The 20,196-nt window shown below is 48.2% G+C and overlaps 2 protein-coding genes across 2 annotated transcripts in view; one reads left to right on the top strand and one right to left on the bottom strand.

Moving 5' to 3' along the window:
* The window catches only part of uggt2 (UDP-glucose glycoprotein glucosyltransferase 2), a 53,102-nt gene extending 36,665 nt beyond the window's left edge, over positions 1-16,437 (bottom strand). Inside the window, exons 1-17 of the mRNA XM_030342655.1 lie at positions 15,753-16,437; positions 15,071-15,153; positions 14,843-14,973; positions 14,468-14,580; positions 13,112-13,289; positions 11,349-11,445; positions 10,602-10,674; positions 10,294-10,394; positions 9,559-9,658; positions 9,009-9,069; positions 8,593-8,684; positions 8,205-8,355; positions 5,748-5,867; positions 4,653-4,738; positions 4,385-4,520; positions 3,708-3,839; positions 2,573-2,737 (exon numbers count right to left, since the gene is read on the bottom strand). Of these exons, the coding sequence (XP_030198515.1) occupies positions 2,573-2,737; positions 3,708-3,839; positions 4,385-4,520; positions 4,653-4,738; positions 5,748-5,867; positions 8,205-8,355; positions 8,593-8,684; positions 9,009-9,069; positions 9,559-9,658; positions 10,294-10,394; positions 10,602-10,674; positions 11,349-11,445; positions 13,112-13,289; positions 14,468-14,580; positions 14,843-14,973; positions 15,071-15,153; positions 15,753-15,883 (1,950 nt within the window). The 5' untranslated portion in view covers positions 15,884-16,437. The remainder of the gene's footprint in view (positions 1-2,572; positions 2,738-3,707; positions 3,840-4,384; positions 4,521-4,652; positions 4,739-5,747; positions 5,868-8,204; positions 8,356-8,592; positions 8,685-9,008; positions 9,070-9,558; positions 9,659-10,293; positions 10,395-10,601; positions 10,675-11,348; positions 11,446-13,111; positions 13,290-14,467; positions 14,581-14,842; positions 14,974-15,070; positions 15,154-15,752) is intronic.
* Positions 16,438-17,642: 1,205 nt separating this feature from the next.
* LOC115533644 (heparan-sulfate 6-O-sulfotransferase 3-B-like) overlaps positions 17,643-20,196 on the top strand; it is a 65,068-nt gene continuing 62,514 nt past the window's right edge. The window contains 1 exon segment of the mRNA XM_030344243.1: positions 17,643-18,791. Coding sequence (XP_030200103.1) covers positions 18,244-18,791 — 548 coding nt within the window. The 5' untranslated portion in view covers positions 17,643-18,243.

Below are 20,196 nucleotides of genomic sequence, written 5' to 3'. Positions count from 1 at the left end.
TGGTCACACTAGCCAAACGTTCTAGACTTTAGTATGCAAATGAGCTCGGGCACGGGGCCGCGGCCCTAGTGTGAGTGGCCCCTAAGGGGGGGGGGGGGGTCACTGAATGGGGGAGGGGGTCACCTCACTGTGTCTAGGGAGGGGGAGAGATGGATTCTTGTGATCGATTAAAAAATGTCACATGATAAAATGTCATAAAATAAAAAAATATTGCTTTAATGTATTGCTCTAGGGTTAAGGTTTCACTGTGGGAACACAACCGCCGAGATTAAAACGACCTGCACATATCTGTACTCGATGCCGATTGGAAATGTGAGCAATAAAATCCAATCCCATACCTGATATATTCTACAAATATAAAATGGTGGCCACACTACTTGGCGTCACACAGACCTAATCATGAGAGTGGACACAACTGTGTTCGGGAGTCTATATTGCGACTTTAATGTGCGACATCAACTATGTCGTGTTCAGCCGCGTGATTTTTAAAAACGACCGACATTTCGAACTTTCGAAGTTCAACCCACGCGTTGAACCACATGGAAGCCAACAATCGCACAAAAGCTTCCTTCACAGCGTTTCGCACAATTTACAAAAATCTCAATAAACATCTCGCGGGCCGAGTCCTTGTGCTTGGGTTCAGCGAGGAGCCCGTCTCCCCCCTCTCCGTGGAGCTCGACGCAACCTTGGTGGGCTGGTATTGTGTGAACGCCGTTCCTCCGCTCCATCCAGTCTATTCATCACAGGGTCAACAGCGGGAACGCACTGCTGGGCGTGCATGAATGGATCGGGCTAGCATTGAAGCGTTGCATCACCCTCCCTCCGAGTCACCTGGGTGCACGGCTCCCATAGAGCACTGCGGTCCCGTGGTGCACCAGCACGCTGGGGAAGGGGTGATGGCTATGGGTCGACCTTAGGGCTGAACCAGCACGCTGGGGAAGGGGTGATGGCTATGGGTCGACCTTAGGGCTGAACCAGCACGCTGGGGAAGGGGTGATGGCTATGGGTCGACCTTAGGGCTGAACCAGCACGCTGGGGAAGGGGTGATGGCTATGGGTCGACCTTAGGGCTGAACCAGCACGCTGGGGAAGGGGTGATGGCTATGGGTCGACCTTAGGGCTGAACCAGCACGCTGGGGAAGGGGTGATGGCTATGGGTCGACCTTAGGGCTGAACCAGCACGCTGGGGAAGGGGTGATGGCTATGGGTAGACCTTAGGGCTGAACCAGCAGGCTGGGGAAGGGGTGATGGCTATGGGTCGACCTTAGGGCTGAACCAGCACGCTGGGGAAGGGGTGATGCTATGGGTCGACCTTAGGGCTGAACCATTTGGGGAGATCATCTAATTGCGATTATTTCGACAAATATTGCGATTGCGATTTCGTTTGCGATTTATCTTTTTAAAGTTCCTTATGTTCTGTATTATTCACTAAACATGCAATAAATCCTCCTGTGGTATGACCAACACAACACACTTCAACACACTGTGGAATGGTAGCTACTAGGGTTGCCGCGGTGTGGACATTTTCACACCGAGTAATACACTCGTGTCAACACCGGTATTACCGGTATAAACGGTATTAACTTTGAAACTATAGGTCAACCGCCATCTTCTCCGTCAACTCTCCTCTCACACGCCAATTCTCGGCGTCTTATATATAGTATATATATATATATATATATATATAGTATAATATAATTTTATATATCATAATATCACGGCCAAAAGCTCTGTGCGCCTCCGGATGGCCGTAGCGCGGGGAGCTCACGTAGGGATTGGGCTTTGCGGGGTTTGTTTACCGGCGTTGCTATGGTTACCGGTCTTGTAAGGAAGCACGTCAATTCTCGGCGCGACAATTCTCCCGCACAGAGCAGAACTGTGGCCTATTCTACACATTTGAATTTTCTTAATTATAATTATATTATTCATTTTTACTGAATTTGTTTTTTATTACTGAAAAAAACAAAAACAAAAAAAAATCGGTGTTACCGGTGTGCAACACCGAGTAATCGGTGTTGCACACCGGAAACACCGATTACTCGGTGTTACCGGTGTGCAACACCGAGTAATCGGTGTTGGCCTCCACACCGGTAACTCCGGTAATACCGTATACCGCGGCAACCCTAATTCATATTATAACTTCTTTATTTAACTATTGAATTGAAAAAGAAACATAAATATGAATCTTGCTAATCTCCAGCCAATAACAGAAATCAAATCCCCCCAAAAAAGAAAATCATAATCAGGATTATTTTGGTCAATATTGAAATCACGATTATTTAAACGATTATTTTTGAGTTTGAAAACATGACGCAATAATCAGCATTTCTCTCCAAAAAACAGTTTGTAACCCAGAACTTTGAGATAATACACAAAAAAAATACACAAAATGATAAAATAGAAAATGTTGAAATCGAAAATAATGTACAGATATGTATTCAGCTGTTCTGAAAAAACGTTTTAACTAGATTATATCAGTCTGGTGATCGTTTTACACTAAAACCGAAACGGCGATCAAAGTGAGCTGACTGGCCCGGCCTGGGGGGAGGTGGGGGGGCGGGGGCCGGTCGTACCATGAAGGCGGCCCTCTGGAAGACGTTGGTGGCGTCCATGATGCGCTGCAGGAGGAGCGTCTCCAGCTCCTCGGGGTCCATCTCCCCGGGGTCCAGGGGCACGCCGTTGAACAGCGCCACGGGCAGAGCGCCCAGACCGCTCTCCTGGTAGAACCGGGGGCCGGCCTGGGGGAACCACACACGCCTCGGTCAGGGGGGGGGGGGGACATGACTGGAGGCCCCCCTGACTGGACACACGCCTCCGGGGGGGGGGGGGGGGGGGCATGCCTCGAAGCGTGTGTCCAGTCAGGGGGGGCTCCAGTTAGGGGGTGACTGAGCCCCCTAACTGGTTGCCCCCTAAATTATTTGTAATTAAATAAATACGGAGGTACTTCTTTGCAGAAACACTTATTATTGTGTTTGTAATGTAAACGTATTCGCCTCCAGGTTAGACAGTTATATAGCACCGATTTATATATACATTATCGATATATATATTTCCTACTTATATATCGATAGATTTTTATATAAATATAAATGTTACCCAATATATAGAGAAAACCAACGCATATTATGTGTTAGGGGCAGCACCTGAGTTTGTCTGAGGTCTTTGTGGGAAGGTGATAAGCTGATCACCTTATCAATCAATCAGAGGTTATGCATACAATACTATATTTAATCAAGCGAGTGAGTCCTGAGTGTAAACCGCTCTGCGTGGCGATGGGGTTTGGTTTTTGTCCTTCTATGTTTAAGACTCTTAAGTTCCTGCTCATTACTGGCTCCTGTGGCCGTTAAGTGAACTGCAGTCTGCCTGAGCAGGATTGTGACGATAACAATCAGAAACTAATCTCACATATCATCATATGGTAATGTTGTACCAATTAAAAAGTAAATGTTAAAGTTTGACTTCCTTCCCTTTCTATGGCAAAACCATTTTACATTATAAATGAGCCAATAGGCTTCTATGGAACAGAGCTAGTTTTTATAGTTCAATTACAACCCGTTCATATATTGGCCATTTAAAGCAATTCATGCATTTTAAAATCCTACAATTAGTGCCTTTAATGATGTGTATTTTAAAATGGCACTTAGAATAATAAGAGTTCTCCATCCTCAACATTCATGGGCGTGGGCCCCATGTATGTTTAATTGGTACCTGTCTCCTCTCATCGTATTCTGAGTCCAGCCCCAGAATCCTTCCTGCGTTGGCTTTGGGGAATTTCCTCTTCAGGAAGGCGGTGATGGTATCCACGGACAGAGACTCCCCGACACGGATTTTGCTGTACATCTGCAGGAGCAGAGAGGGACCGGGAATCAGCTCACAGCATCCGACCGCCTTGTCTTGGACTCACCTGCCCACGTCTGGGAGCGAGTCGACGCCTGAAGCAATGAAACTCCTCTCTCGTCAAGTCTCGTAATGTCTCACAAGGCTGGTGCCAAGACCACACACACACACACACACACACACACACACACACACACACACACACACACACACACACACACACACACACACACAGGCACACACAGACACACAGAGAGGCAAACACAGACACACAGAGAGACACACACACACACAGAAACAGAGACAAACACACACGTACACACAAATACACACACAGTAAAAACAATAACTCCTCATACCCCGTGAGATGCAGCAGTGCCTGGTACACACACACACACACACACACACACACACACACACACACACACACACACACACACACACACACACACACACACACACACACACACACACACACACACACACACACTCCAGGTATTGCGGGATGGTAACCCTGGTAAACTAAAGGGGGCGTTGGTTGTACTCACAGAAACCACGGAGGTCAGCGCCTGTGACAGGTCGTACTCCTCGGCGATGTAGCTCAGGAGGCGGTAGAATGCGACCCCCACGTCCGTGAACCCGTCTACCTCCTCCTCCGTGTTCACGACGAAGATGAACCCGATTCTACGGGGGGGGAGAGAGGACAGCCGTCAGCCGCTGGAGGTCAGAGCGGCTGCCTGGTGACGACGGGGCGATAAGGCCTGAGCGGGCTGCGGACACATGATCCTGGTGCTCCCGGGAGCCTCCGGTACGTACCTCAGAGGGATCATGTGTTTGTAGAAGAGCTCCGAGAGCTTCACCAGCTCCACGGTCTGCTGGTGGGCCGGGTCCAGGAACAGCACCTGAGCACAGGCAGCAGCTGCTTCAGCAATGATCCTCAGGATTTGTGTTAAAGGGGTTTCTTTGGGTTTGGTAAAACAATGTGAAAAACTGTACAATATTTGCATTTGTTAAAACGAGAGCATTCCCTAACATCATTAAACAATTCAAAACGGACCGCGGTCTTACCTCCTAAACGTATGATATACTAGTAAAGCCTTTACGATATGTTGAGCATCGGTATTGTGACAGCCACCCGATACTCCCCCCACTCAAGACGAGTCCCCCCCCCCCGGGCACTGCTTGTCGCTGAGCACCGGCAGTATATCGCGTTACACTTATTGTGCGTTGTACGTCCTGCCACTTAAAAATAGTACTGAGTATTGTGTAGCATCTTATCCTGGCTATCTCTGGTGGATACAGAGAATGGGTTAACCTAGTGAATGTTGGTGCTTGGCACTTGGTTCTTTGAACATCCTTACTTTACCGACAGAGATATATTGTTGTTTCTCCTAAACTCTCACCAGGTTAACTCTAACCAGGTTAAACTCTCACCAGGTTAACTCTGACCAGGTTAAACTCTCACCAGGTTAACTCTGACCAGGTTAAACTCTCACCAGGTTAACTCTAACCAGGTTAAAGTCTCACCAGGTTAAACTCTCAACAGGTTAACTCTTACCAGGTTAACTCTGACCAGGTTAAACTCTCACCAGATTAACTCTAACCAGGTTAAATCTAACCAGGTTAAACTCTCAACAGGTTAACTCTTACCAGGTTAACTCTAACCAGGTTAAAGTCTCACCAGGTTATCTCTAACCAGGTTAAATCTCACCAGGTTAACTCTAACCAGGTTAAAGTCTCACCAGGTTAACTCTAACCAGGTTATCTCTAACCAGGTTAAAGTCTAACCAGGTTAACTCTCACCAGGTTATCTCTAACCAGGTTGAAGTCTAACCAGGTTAACTCTCACCAGGTTATCTCTAACCAGGTTGAAGTCTAACCAGGTTAACCCTCACCAGGTTAAAGTCTTACCAGGTTGAAGAAGTTGCGGCGGATCTGGCGGATGACCCCGGGGAACGTGGAGCGGAGCAGCTCCTGCACCCCCGAGGGCCAGCCCCGGTACATGGGGTCGCTCTCGATGTCGTTCATCCACTGTGGGGGGGGGGGGGGGGGGGGGGGGGGGTTAGACACGGACTCTCTGTGACTCTGGCTGGGTTTCAGTATATATTCATGAGCACCCAGTGGGCAGCACCCAGGTGGACGCTGCACCAGATGGATAGATAGGTAGTGGCACACACACACACACACACACACACACACACACACACACACACACACACACACACACACACACAGGCAAACACACACACACGCACGCACGCACGCACGCACGCACACAGTAAAGCTTACGGGAGCTAGAAAAGCGCTATATAGATCCAATCAATTATTATCATTATCTGCAGTGTTTGGATAGAGAATTCATTGAAAAAGGAAGCAAGCAGACAGTATTCTCCTACAGTTGGACTTGTATTCCTCATTTGGCCGTCTTCTAACCAAGTGCAAGCCTCTCTGCTGCTGTGAGTGTCTGTATGGCACTAATTAATAATCAGAATACCTGACAAGCTAAAGGACTATACCAGTCTGGCTGATAAGCTAAACACACTATAACATCCGTTACCAATATAATTAGTCAAAATCATTTGAAAAGCGCACGTTGTCCCGAAGTTGTCTCGATGACCACAAACGTAACAATAGCCATACACCACTGTGCTCTTTGTGATAAGGCCTTTAGTAAAGTACTGTCGAGGCAATCATCCACTGTCGTGTTATCCACAAACTCCGTACTGAGTGACGCACATTAGTTCCAAAAGACCAAAGTGTTGTGTGGCCAATGTGTACATTTCTGGTGAGCACGCATGCGCAAAATGTAGCTTGGTAGAATCGGTTCAAGAAAGCGATTTTGACCGAAAGACATCGGTAACGGTTGCCCGGTGAAGCCAGGACAGACGGCGACGACGGCGTGATCAGACCGGCATGACAACAGCAGCATACGATCAACATCAGACAACACAAGTTTTCCTTTAGGCCAGCAACGCTCGGTACAGAAAGTGCCGATACCAGCATCGCCCAACGCTCGGTCTCACCTCACCTTGGGCTGTGAAGATACCACTTTGGGTGTTAGGGACGTGTTATGACGATGGCTGTTTAAGAGTATATACTGCTCGGAAAGCTATTCATTTAGCTTCTGGGAGCTAGAGCAAGGTCGATACATTGTGGGTTAAAAATAATACTTATTTTTTTCGAAAGCTGTGCGTAAACATACGCTGCGCGCACGCACACAAACAAACACACACCTTAACATTGACTATAGCTGTAAAAGCAGGACCCGACCCCCTTGTTGAATGTGTCTATTATCCTGGACTTAATATATCACATTCATGTGTTTGGCATTTTTTCAGAGCGTCTTAAATATTAAAATGGCCAATAGGGACAAAACTAAAGTTTGGACGTTTTTAATTTGATCGCTTTCACTGGCTCCCTTCCCAGTTTATAATTGAGGTTTTTGGCAGACGAGGGACTGTTGCAATAGTCTGATGAGTACTAGCCACGCTAATCCATGCCCGCTGTGTGGGATCTGAACAAAGCACCTGCAGTGCTGAGAGAGAGAGAGAGAGAGAGAGAGAGAGAGAGAGAGAGAGAGAGAGAGAGAGAGAGAGAGAGACAGAGACAGAGAGAGAGATGTAGAGAGAGAGAGAGAGAGAGAGAGAGAGAGAGAGAAACATGCCCGTTGTGTGGGATCTGAACAAAGCACCTGCAGTGCTGAGAGAGAGAGAGAGAGAGAGAGAGAGAGAGAGAGAGAGAGAGAGAGAGAGAGAGAGAGAGAGAGAGAGAGAGAGAGAGAGATGTAGAGAGAGAGAGAGAGAGAGAGAGAGAGAGAGAGAGAGAGAGAGAGAGAGAGAGAGAGAGAGAGAGAGAGAGAGAGAGAGAGAGAGAGAGAGAGAGAGAGAGAGAGATGTAGAGAGAGAGAGAGAGAGAGAGAGAGAGAGAGAGAGAGAGAGAGAGAGAGACATGGAGAGAGAGAGAGAGAGACATGGAGAGAGAGAGAGAGAGAGAGAGAGAGAGAGAGAGAGAGAGAGAGAGAGAGAGAGAGAGAGAGAGAGAGAGAGAGACACAGAGAGAGAGAGAGAGAGAGAGAGAGAGAGAGAGAGAGAGAGACAGAGAGAGAGAGAGAGAGAGAGAGAGAGAGACATGGAGAGAGAGAGAGAGAGAGAGAGAGAGAGAGAGAGAGAGAGAGAGAGAGAGAGAGAGAGAGAGAGAGAGATGTAGAGAGAGATAGAGAGACAGAGACAGAGAGAGAGAGAGAGAGAGAGAGAGAGAGAGAGAGAGAGAGACAGACAGACAGACAGACAGACAGACAGACAGACAGACAGACAGACAGACAGACAGACAGACAGACAGACAGACAGACAGACAGACAGACAGACAGACCATGATGGCTGGATGTCTGATGTCCAGGGCGTAGCTGTCCTCCACCACGCCCACAGGCAGCCTGAGCATCTTCCCCTGGTGCTCCCCGGTGACGCCCAGGTTGTGGAGCCCCTCCAGCACCCGCGCCTCTCCTCGGAGCATGTCCAGAATGCTGAGGAGAGCCAGGCACACATCACAGGTTAGTATGTATCGGCTGAGGCCGGGGCCGTGTGGCGCTGCAGACTTTGATTCATTGGGAGGAGAGTCTCTAGGCCACCGGTCCAGTACTTGATCCTTCTTCTTTCAGCTTCCTGCCGTCGTTGTGGAAGGCAGCAGCCCCGCTCCCCCCCCCCCCCCCCCCCCCCCCCCCCCACCCCACCCCTACCCCCAACCCAGCCAGATGCCCTACCTGAAGGGGGTGTGAGTGTCCAGATCGATGTTCTGCCCGTTGATGAAGAGTGCGGCGTCTCCGGGGTGGAGCCCCAGTGTCTCGCTCAGACGCTGCAGGGAGGAAGAGCCGGCCGTCAGTGAGGTGTCCATCAGAATCAGAGTCAGCCTCTTAGTTAGCCCCGTACGGCGACGCCCGGGAACATATAAAGTTAGTAAAATGTTCATCGGACTCAGAGAACCCTTATTTAGCACCGTACATCTACGCCCAGAAAAATATACAGTTACAGCAGAACTACCGAGGAGAAGAACTCATTTATATGGCAGGGTTCAGTGTGCACAGGGATAAGAAATGACTTTCATAAGGCGTGATGCTATCAGACCGAGCGAACCACGTCTGGGGGACGGAGTCTGAATCCGCTAAGGAGCGCGGCACACCTTTTGGTTTTCCTCGATTTCTTTTCTCATCTCCGGCTTTATGGTCACTCTTGTCAGTGATCTGTGGGAACAGTAAAGCGTGTACAGTCACCATCAGCTTTTTCAACCCCCCCCCGTCGACGGTAAAAACACACTTTTTAATCTCCAGAATTCTACGGGCACCTCATGGCGGTACGTGGGACATCGTGTTCCCCGTTAACATTCACGCCAACAATCGTTGGGTCTTACAGCCGGTGTGGGCCTGGAACACGCACACTTCAATCTCCGCGGCTGCGTGCAGTAAAGAGTGGCTGTGAGGTGGCTGGAGCCCTCGTAACACGAGAGATGGTTCCACCCTTCAGATGGGAGGACACCGGCTTAACAGAGGCCTCGATGTGAGCGTATGTCGAACTGGAGACGTCAGGAGAACGCACCAGATCGGGTTTCTTTCTGTATCGTGGTATATTTGGGTTCGGTCCTGAAGGTTTTGATTGCTTTTTTGTAGCCTCCTCAGCCAAATCTGACCTTCATCTGAATCGTTGCGGTCTGCGCAGTAGTCTGAGCTGCCTACCTGGCCTTGCTGGGGAAGTCTTGACTGAGGTCCCTCATGAGCTTCAGAGCGTCGAACTTGGGCACCGACAGGATTTTAGCGGCCGCCTGGAAACTAAGATCTAAGAACACAGTCAATTACCATATGGATCGTTATTAAGTCTGATTATTCTGAAGCATACCTCATTACAATATCCATGATTACATTATCATTGCACATGTCTAAAACACTGTGACCTTTTAACTACATGTATATTGATAATTTAATCATGGAAAGTATATTGATGCATATTTTGTATATGTCTGCATTAGTTATTGATAAGAAAAATAAAGGAGTTGACTGTCCATATATCTTGGAAACTATCTATGGACAGCGTCAATTTCTTTTCTTATTAATAATTATTATTCAGACAAATATTTTATTACTAATTATATTATTATCCATAATAACTCATTATTATCATTAGTCAAGCTAAAAGGCACTATGACGTATTAACTAAATGTGTTTTTATTTAAATCACACAATAAAATAATAGGATTAGATGTAAATAAAGGTTATATATATTCAATGTAAAATAACAATAGTATTTTGTCAATATACAAATAAATAAGGTATACAAATAAATATAATATAATGTCATATAAATATATTATAATAATATCCGTTTGCCATAAAATCAACACGAGTTGTTTGATGGAGTTGTTGATGGAGTTGGTGATGGGGTTGGTGATGGGGTTGGTGATGGGGTTGTGTCACCTTGCAGCTCCCACACTTTGAGGGGGGCCATATCATCGCTGCTCTCCACCAGATGTTTACGGAGCTCTCCCAGCCCCCCCTGGAGCTCAGGGTGGGACTTCCTGACCGGCAGAAGAAAGGACCTCAACATCATCATCTCATCAAGCCCACAAGAAGTCTCTTTGATCAAGTAACAAGACAAGTTATTAAACGGCATGAATCCCGTTTCCAACAGTGTATCTAGTGTACAGCTCGGCCAGTTTTGGTGCATTGCTATTACTATTTTAGCGGCAGTCATTATGGGATGGTTTTGATTTGGCTTTTCCTACTTCAACGTTCCGAACAGGAACCCTTGGACCTCGTCCACGTCCTCCTCATCTCGGTTGGTGCCAGCCTTTGAATCTGGAACCAGACAAGAAGGAAGCGCCAGAGTTTAATACGGCCGATAGATACGGCCGATAGAGACGGCCGACAGAGACGGCCGATAGATACGGCCGATAGATACGGCCGATAGAGACGGCCGACAGAGACGGCCGACGAAAACGGCCGATAAATACTGCCGTCCGCCGACACAGCTGGTATGCAGCCGATACAACCCCTACAGTAGATACAATACGGCCTAGGTTCCAGCAGACCTAGGTCATAGCAGAACTATGGAACAAAGTCCGGGCAGGAAACCCAACACTGAAAAGGGGCGGGGTTACGCCTCATTTCCTGTTTTGTTGTGCGGATATTCTACCGAAGGGAAGCCCGATCACGTGAGTGGATGGAGCTTTCGGGAGGGGATTTAATGAGAGTATTTCTACAGTAAGCGGACACGCTGTTGATTTGGAGCCATTGATCACAGTTTACTAGTGCTGGCCGAGTTTGTTGTTGGCCAATCAGACGCTTACAGATCGCCGCCTCCAGCGACTTGATTGGTCAAAAGAAATATGAAGCAAAGGAATTTGAAACAAAACAGTTAAGAGCTCGTCTGCTATAATCACACTTTAGATGATTCATCTGACGTCAGATTAATGAGACTAGACTTAGCACAACAGGGTTTAAGACACAGCAGAGTTATAGGCTGAACCGACCTTTGACCTGGGTGTCGTCCACCGCCCGGTACTCGGTGCTCTTGATGGCCAGCTCCACAGCGTACCCCGACAGCAGCACCTTGTGGGGCTGGGGGTCCTGGGGGGGGGGGGGGGAGGAGTGAGGGGCGGTACGGAGGACTTCACCCCTCACAGGGGAAACACTGGGGAGGTGTTGGGGATGCTTGGGCTCCTAGCCAACTCACCGAGACAACCGTCACAAACACTGGCTTTAGTGAATAAATCAACAACAATAGCGATCCAGGAGAATTGAATGTGTATCGTTTCGTAGATATAACCAACATAATCAAATTTGCAGTATTCTAGTGGTATCCTAAGTATAGATATTTGAAAAAAAGACGGGCAAATTAACACAATCGAAAAGCCACATCACTTCGAAACACCTACTGATACATTAGCTAATTGCAAATTACCTTTTCTTTTACCTAATTTTCTCTTCAGCTGAATATTAGTCACAAGAGCTTCACGGTAGCTATTTGCAACAGCACATAATGGATGGTTGAGAAACGCCTCAAATGTATTTCAAGAGCGAGTGCAAAAAAGACTAGAAAACAAAAAGACTGCCATGCCCTGATTTGCGACTTGTTTTGTCTTCAAATAAGTTCCACCTTAAACCAGTCTAAAAGCTTCAGTTACTCATTCCCTGTGCTAAGTTCCAAGCAATAGGCACTACCTCATCGTAACTCATTCCACAGAGTGCTTGATGGGTAAACGCAAACTATTTATCAACTCCTCAGTCGCAGGGGGCTCAATAAACACATCCACCTCAGTAGAATTCAGACACAGAAACACATCGCAGGGAGTGCAAGACATGGAACATGTGCTGAGCGCAATCCAGCCGTGCAGCCTTGACACCAACGCCCCCCAATATTCACTTCCAAAGGTAGAATCTGGAAGAAAATGTTCCACACCTACACTGTAATTCCCTTCATTGTTCATCTCTGAAAAGACTGTTACTTCTGCCAACGGAGTCAGGCCCTGCTCCCCCTCCCCCTCTCCTCTCTCTCTCTCTCTCTCTCTCTCTCTCTCTCTCTCTCTCTCTCTCTCTCTCTCTCTCTCTCTCTCTCTCTCTCTCTCTCTCTCTCTCTCTCTCTCTCTCTCTCTCTCTCTCTCTCTCTCTCTCTCTCTCTCTCTCTCTCTCTGAGATTTCTGCTGAAGCCTGTTTCCTTGAAGGCTGTACTCTCTGTCTCTCCTGCCATCCATCACCGGGCTGACCTCTGCCTTTGTCAGGGCCCGCCGAGTCAATGGCATGGCGGACATGGCTTACTCTTGCAGGTAAAGATGAGAAAAACACGACAATGGCGTGGAGATCACAAACCCACCAACCGCGATGGTGAAGAAGCGTGCGTTTCTCTAACGCTCGCCTGTCCAGGAGTCTTGCTCTCCTGTCCTCTAAAGATAAATGTCGAGGCCGAGAAAAAATAAGACTGTTGTATGCCAGTTGCTAGGAAACGCTGTCATGTGTCGTAATAAAGATTCACCAATAATTAGATAATGTATTTATTGACACCAGATGCACTGTAAATAGGTACACATCTGACATTCAGTATAGCATCACTGATCATACATTTGAATGTATTTTATATATACACACACATGGCTGAAAGGGAATTAATTTAGAAAAGGACGTGGTGTGTGTGCGTGTGCGTGCGTGCGTGTGCGCGTGTGCGTGTGCATCCACTTTAAAGAGCATCAACATGAAACGCGGGGGCTGAAGCAGGGGTGTCAAACACCCGGCGACTCACCTCCACAAAGTGCCGGAGCACGTAGATCAGCGAGCCGGCTTCCGCCCGCTCCGACAGCAGCGTGTGGAAAGCGCTGAACTTTCTGGTTCCTATTTCAGCGTAGAGCACCACCACGGGCACATCGCTCACGTTACGCCCGGGGTACCTGTGGTCCGTCTTGTACAGGCACGGCTTTGGCCTGCGAACATTTGAATTTATTCTCCTTTTCTTTTTTTTATGTTGCACGTCCTGGCACTTAAAAATAGTACTTGGCATTGTGTAGCGTCTCATCCTAGCTATCTCTGGTGTGTACGGGGAATGGGTTATCTTAGTGATAGTTAGTGCTTGGCACTTGGTTCTATGAACATCCTTACTATACCGACAGAGATATATTGTTGTTTCTCTTTTTTCTGAAAATTGTATTTATTGTTAGTGGTTTTGGATAAGAACGTGCTAAATGCTCTAAATGTAAAAATGCAATAGCCTGTTGAAGAAGAACAGAAAGCTAAGTTGACAACTCATCTTTGGTCTGTAATAGACAAAAGATAAAAGGGACAAAACAAAGGTTCACGGACGGCAGGCTGGGAAGGGGAGTGCTTTGACCGCTAAGCCAGATGACTGCAGACCTCCACGCTGGCGAACCAAAGCTCTCTTAAAAGGACAACACCGGTTGGGTGATCAAACCGTCGCCACCGTCTCCCCTGGCTTCACTAAAACATCCGTGCCCAGTTTAATTAGTCAGATTAATTTGTTGTGCAGACACTGATGAAGACCATTTAACATGAGCGTGACTGACACAAATTAAAAAACAAATAGCAGTTTAGCACTTTGGTCTCTTGGAATAAATGTGTGCTGTTGAGTTCAGAGTGTGTGACAGTGAATCGCCGGAAAAGTACTTTACAAACCTTTTTCATAAAAACCCAAAGTGCTGCTGTTGTTGTTTACATCCGTGGCAGGCGCTAAATGCTCTTAGGTGGAATCTGAGAAAAAAGGTGATCCTCAGATATCCTTTCCGTAACGGATGTTTGACTGATGCCAGGAGAGACGATGGTTCAATCTCCCGGACCGGTACGGTCCTTTAGGTTCACCAAGGGGGACGATGTATTAATAAATGGGACTGCGTTTATATACCGCTTGTCTGACCAGTGGCCACACAAAGCGCTTTGCAGTACTCCCTAACATTCATCCATTCATGCACACGTTCACACACCGACGGCGGAGTCGACCAAGCAAGGCGACAGCCAGCTGGTCAGGAGCGGTCAGGGTGAGGTGTCTCGCCCAGGGACACAGACAGGAGTCGGGGATCGAACTAGCCTCCTTCCGGTGCCCAGCCGCCCCGCTCTACCTCCTGAGCCCCATGCCGCCCCCCAACATCACCTGTCCAAGGCGCCCTTCAGGAGCTTCTTGAGGTCCTTGGTGCTGCAGCCGAGCTGCCCGTGGACCGACACGAACGCCGGGCAGGACGCCGGTGTGTCTTCGTCGCTGGCGATCTGCCGCGGGCGGGAGCCAGGGATAGGAAACGTTTTAGAGTCGCACGCCACCACCGCACCAGCGGTTCACTCCATTTTATTATTAATATTATTATTATTATAGAGAGATAGTAAGGAAGGTACGGAGGATAAGGTGATGCAGCAGATGTCCACGGGCGGGAATCGAACCCGGCTCGCGGCGATCAGCACTGAGCCGTAATGGTACGGGCTCTGCGCGCCCCCAGTTCACTCCACTCTCTGACGCGTCGCGGCGGCCACACACCTGCTGAGACGCGGCCACGGCGGGCGAGTAGGTCCTCAGCGACAGGGCGAAGCGCAGCAGGTTGACCTGCAGGTGGGTGAGGAACTGCCCCGCCTTCTTCAGGATGAGGTTGTAGTAGGACCGCACCGACTCTGAGGGGAGGGGCTCAGCGTCAGACACACAACCCAAGACGACCACTTGTGCTGTAACGACGCAGTGGGCGTGGGACTGAGAGATAAGTCGCCGTACCTCCGTTCTTGTACACAGTGAGCTCTTTCACAGTATCCACAAACTGCCAGAACTTCTCATTGCCGTCTTCTGCAACGAACTCGCTGTACAAAAGAGAGACATTTCATTGAAGAGGCGAGTGAAATTTAGCGCATGAAGCTAAATAATAATAATAAAAGTATTGGTATAGGTATAGTAAAAGCATAGTTGACAAATGCTTTTACTCTCTACTGAGTATGAACCACATCGTTAACATTTGATAACGTATCAACCATCAAGGATTCAGGAAGTACACCCGTCTTACACAACCTTAGTACACAGATTCGTCAGATGTTATCAGTGAAAAGAAAAAAAGGTCAGGGCAATGTAAACAACATAGAAAAACAACATATTGGCTTCATCTGAAACGTACCTAGCCTACATCCTTCCCCACAAAAAATCAAAAAATAAAATAAATCAAGTTTCTGTATGCAGGCAGGGGAAGGGGTTTGAGTAAATCCTAAACACCCATCTGCAAAATGTGTGTGTGTGTAGTCTGTCCGTCTGTCTGTCTTTGTTGTTCTGTGTGTGTGTGTGTGTGTGTGTGTGTGTGTGTGTGTGTGTGTGTGTGTGTGTGTGTGTGTGTGTGTGTGTGTGTGTGTGTGTGTGTGTGTGTGTGTGTGTGTGTGTGTGTGTGTGTGTGTGTGTGTGGGTCACAGGTTACCTTGTCTCGAGCAGGAAAGGCGTCATGGTCCACTTGGCTTTGAGGCTCGCGGAGACGCCTTTAGACGCGGCGCTTGCATGGTGGGTGGTCAACATTAACCACAACGTGAACAGCAACGCGTTCCTCATCATCTCAGCCGACAGGAAGACACAAGAGGAGGACAACCAGGCGTACGGTTCCACTAGGATACAGCCGGCACACAAACGAGGAGGAGAACCAGACGTCCGGTTCAACTAGGACACAGCCAGCATCAGACGTCCCATTAACTCCTGCCACGTAGGGGTTACAGCCAATACAACTTGGGCACACAGTCGTCACCTACAGATCCCCTCAATCCGGTTGAGAAAAAAAACTTAAAAGCATGTCAATCCCATGACATGTGTGTGTATTCAGCAGGCCGACACTAACTTACAGGTATACCTCAGGTTATCTCAGGTTATACCCAGTGGGTCAAAACAGGACGGATAGAATGAGAAGGACGAGTTAGGAGGGAATATCCTGTACGGAAACACAGCCGCCGGGCAGATGGAGACACACGAAAGGCTTTCTACACACATGTGCCCATGTTTAGGGGTTTGCCGACGCTCAGAGTGTAACTTGTTGTAACTATACTGTTTATAACGGGCGTCCTGTTGTCATGCTCCTCACCGCCGCTCCGTACAAAGCGCCTCTCCGCTACCGGAGCGTCAGCAGGCGTATCGAGGAGTCCAACGCTGCCCTGTCTTCGTAACTGCGAGAGAAATGTAAGGAGAAATATGTTGCTTGCTATTTTGTAACATTTTATGTTAATATTATTTCTTAATACATGTTCTTAAGCTAATAATTATATTATAACTTAATTTAAAGCAATTTTGAAATGTACATTTTTTCCGGCACTGCTGTAGCCACCTACGTTTCTAACAGGCGCCACAGATTCCCACTAACCATCAATTCAACCATGCGCGTGTGTGCGCGTGTGTGTGGTTTAATTATAATAATCACTGACGCTTATAATATAGTTATATGAATAGTAGGCTACTTATATGAATGTTCTTTTTGAATGGATGGCTATACATACATTGATACGAATTGTATTATTATACTATAATTATTATTATAATAATAAAGTATTATTGTAAAAAAAAATACACAAAAAAATATGCGTGTACTTGATATGATATAAGCCTATTTGCACTAAATAGTAGGCTAATTGAGATGCGACAAGCAACTCAAAAACACACTGACGCACGGATAAACTCGGAAACAAAAAGGTGGCGCAAATCACAATCAACGCTCCACATTGGAAACCCATAATGACGTATTTGCTGTTCGATCGCGCACTCATCTCAGAAGACAAGACACCCTCACTCTGAAGTGCTGAAGTTGTCAGTCTGTACAATGACGTCACCCCACTGAACGCTCACTATTTCTGCCCGTGTGGTTTACCTCGTCTGCAGCAGCCTACTTTGAACAAGAATTAAAACCGGAATGTACTTCTGTCGACGCAACTCGTCCGTCCTCCTCCCGCTCCCGTGAATCCACTCGTGCACACGTGCTCCAGTGCAGCACGCCTGATACGATTGAATGTTGCAATAAAATCATTAAGTTTGATTGGACGGGTTCAGCTGCTTTGATCCCTCACATAGTGCGTCCCAGCCCCAGCTGAAGATAAAGGGGGGGGGGGGGGGCTAGGGGGACGTGGCCCGTGTGTGTGTGTGTGTGTGTGTGTGTGTGTGTGTGTGTGTGTGTGTGTGTGTGTGTGTGTGTGTGTGTGTGTGTGTGTGTGTGTGTGTGTGTGTGTGTGTGTGTGTGTGTGTCTGTGTGTGTGTGTGGGGGGGGGGGGGGGGGGACTCGAACGCACCGCCTCCGCCGCTCTGATGCAGCATCTCCTCCACTCAGTGCTGGAGCCCCGGTGAAGAGAGCGGACGAGCTGCCTCCAACGTCCCGCGGACCCCCTCACCGATGTCGCTGCGGTCGCCTCGCAGACACAAGTTGTGATTTATCTTCAGGTAGGCCTATCTTGAGGGGTTTGGCTGAAACTGCGGCGAGCTGTATGATATCACCCAGAGACCGCGATCCAGAACTACACGGAGCGGCTCAGCTCAACTCCCACACCGCACGGATGACGCTCTCCATCTCCATCGCGACGGGAGAAGTTGGACGGCGGACGGCTAAAGAAGTGAGCGGCGTGCAGAGCTGTGCAGATGAGATGACTTCTGGTCCAGGATGTGGACGTTTCCCTCGCAGCATCCACCGCCTGCACTATTGTTAGTGTCGTCGCGTTTGAAGGAAGGGGGGCTTCGCTTCCTCCAGAGCAGACCATCGTGATCCTCGCCTGGGAAGGATGCTGCTTCAGTGGTACCTCAATCAACCTGTGGCACTTTGAGAACCCACAGACGCCATAAAGCATCCACGGTCCACCCTGACGCGGCCTGGAGGAATGACTCCCGGACTAGACGCACAGGTCCGAACATAATTATTCAAAGTAAGGATATGACCCCACGCTCCTGATATGATGGATGATAGATCCAGTAAGCTGCTCTTGGTTCCCATCCTGGCGGTGCTCTTCGTGATGATCGGGTATCAGTACATTTGCCCCGCCGGCAGCGCCTCGTGCCACTTTAAGAGTGGGGAGCAACTCAGCGGCGTGAGTCTGCTCTCCATCCCGTACCAGGAGAGCGACGACTTCTACCGGGACCAGGACTTGGAGGACGACAGCCCGCCCCGGGTGCCGTCCAAATTCAACTTCACCGAGCGAGACCTCGAGCGACACGTGGAGTTCAACATCAAAGGGGACGACGTGATCGTGTTCCTGCACATCCAGAAGACCGGGGGCACCACGTTCGGGAGACACCTGGTGAGGAACATCCGCCTGGAGCAGCCCTGCGACTGCAAACCCGGGCAGAAGAAGTGTACTTGTCACCGTCCGGGCAAGGCGGAGTCCTGGCTGTTCTCCCGGTTCTCTACCGGCTGGAGCTGCGGGCTGCACGCGGACTGGACCGAGCTCACGAACTGTGTGCCTGTGGTCATGGGCAAGAAGGAGGCGCAGAGGAACAAAAGGTATAGATATGTTTATATGTATTATAAGTCAAGTCCATCATTGTGTGTGTGTGTGTGTGTGTGTGTGTGTGTGTGTGTGTGTGTGTGTGTGTGTGTGTGTGTGTGTGTGTGTGTGTGTGTGTGTGTGTGTGTGTGTGTGTGTGTGTGTGTGTGTGTGTGTGTGTGTGTGTTGCGTGCGTGCGTGTGCGCGTGCGCGTGTGTGTTTCAGTGTCAGTGTACACAGGTCTCTCTTTCCAACTGACTATGAGTGTGTTCGTATTGTACAGAGAAGCTGCGTCCACCGTATTATATGAGCCGATCTGAGTCAGAGTATTTCATAATGGGCTGCCAACCTTCTCTGTCTCTGCCTGTTACACCGTTAGAGAAAATGAAAACGCAGTAATGATGGGAGCTGTGACTGCTAGGTGTGGAATGGTGGCGATAAGCAAGGGCCCATAATCAATCAGGCAGAAGGCGGATCACTACATCTTTTGGAGTGTGTGCATGCATGAGAGTGCTTTAAAGATCTATAGGGGGCATAGAGAGAGAGAGAGAGAGAGAGAGAGAGAGAGAGAGAGAGAGAGAGAGAGAGAGAGAGAGAGAGAGAGAGAGAGAGAGAGAGAGAGAGAGAGAGAGAGAGAGAGAGAGAGAGAGAGAGAGAGAGAGAGAGAGAGAGAGAGGTTAAGGGGCAATTCACATGTTAAGCCCAGACTTTCCCTTCAAAGATGAAGGGAAGCTGATAGCTGCAAATTATTTATTTTTTTGCATAAATCAGGTATACCTAGTCTGCATATTTAAATATTTGATATGGGTGATGTGTTTCAATTTGACTTTCAAACTTCTTCATCGTCTGAGTCGTCTTCCATGTGAACAGGAAGATTTATTTTTCTATGTCCAGGATCCAGGATGTGCAATTAAAAGTAAACAATAACAGAGAAGAGAATAATGACAATAATTCAGATTCTTCATTGTGAAATAAATTATAATACAACATGCATAATATAATACCTAACATAATATATTATTCAAATGGTATGAATTATAAAAACTTTTCTCACATCCCTCATATCCTATTCCAAGTTAAGCAACCAATTATTTTAATTGGTTAAAATGATGCGCTGATATGCCACTTTATCCAGGACGATATTTATCATCACTGTAATTTGCCAAACTAGACAAGTCAAGGCTATACCCTTTTTCTGGGTACTTCACAAACTATATAAAGTAATAGTTTATCTCATGGGAACCATATGGAACGGAGCTGGGAGGTTCCCCCATTAGTAACCTCCTCGCTGCTGGACGTGACCTCCGACGTCCCCGTCGGCTGTGCTCGTGAGCGGAGCGTACGTACGGTGAGGCTGAAGCGCTCGCCGCTTGGTGATAGGTTTGTGCTCTGGCTTCTGATCCGCGGGCCGATGTGGGCGTC

Source organism: Gadus morhua, chromosome 20 (genome assembly GCF_902167405.1).
Source record: "Gadus morhua chromosome 20, gadMor3.0, whole genome shotgun sequence".
NCBI classification, from domain to species: Eukaryota; Metazoa; Chordata; class Actinopteri; order Gadiformes; family Gadidae; genus Gadus; species Gadus morhua.
The sequence above is the reverse complement of the archived record's forward strand: the minus strand, read 5'-3'. Positions and strand labels throughout refer to the sequence as shown.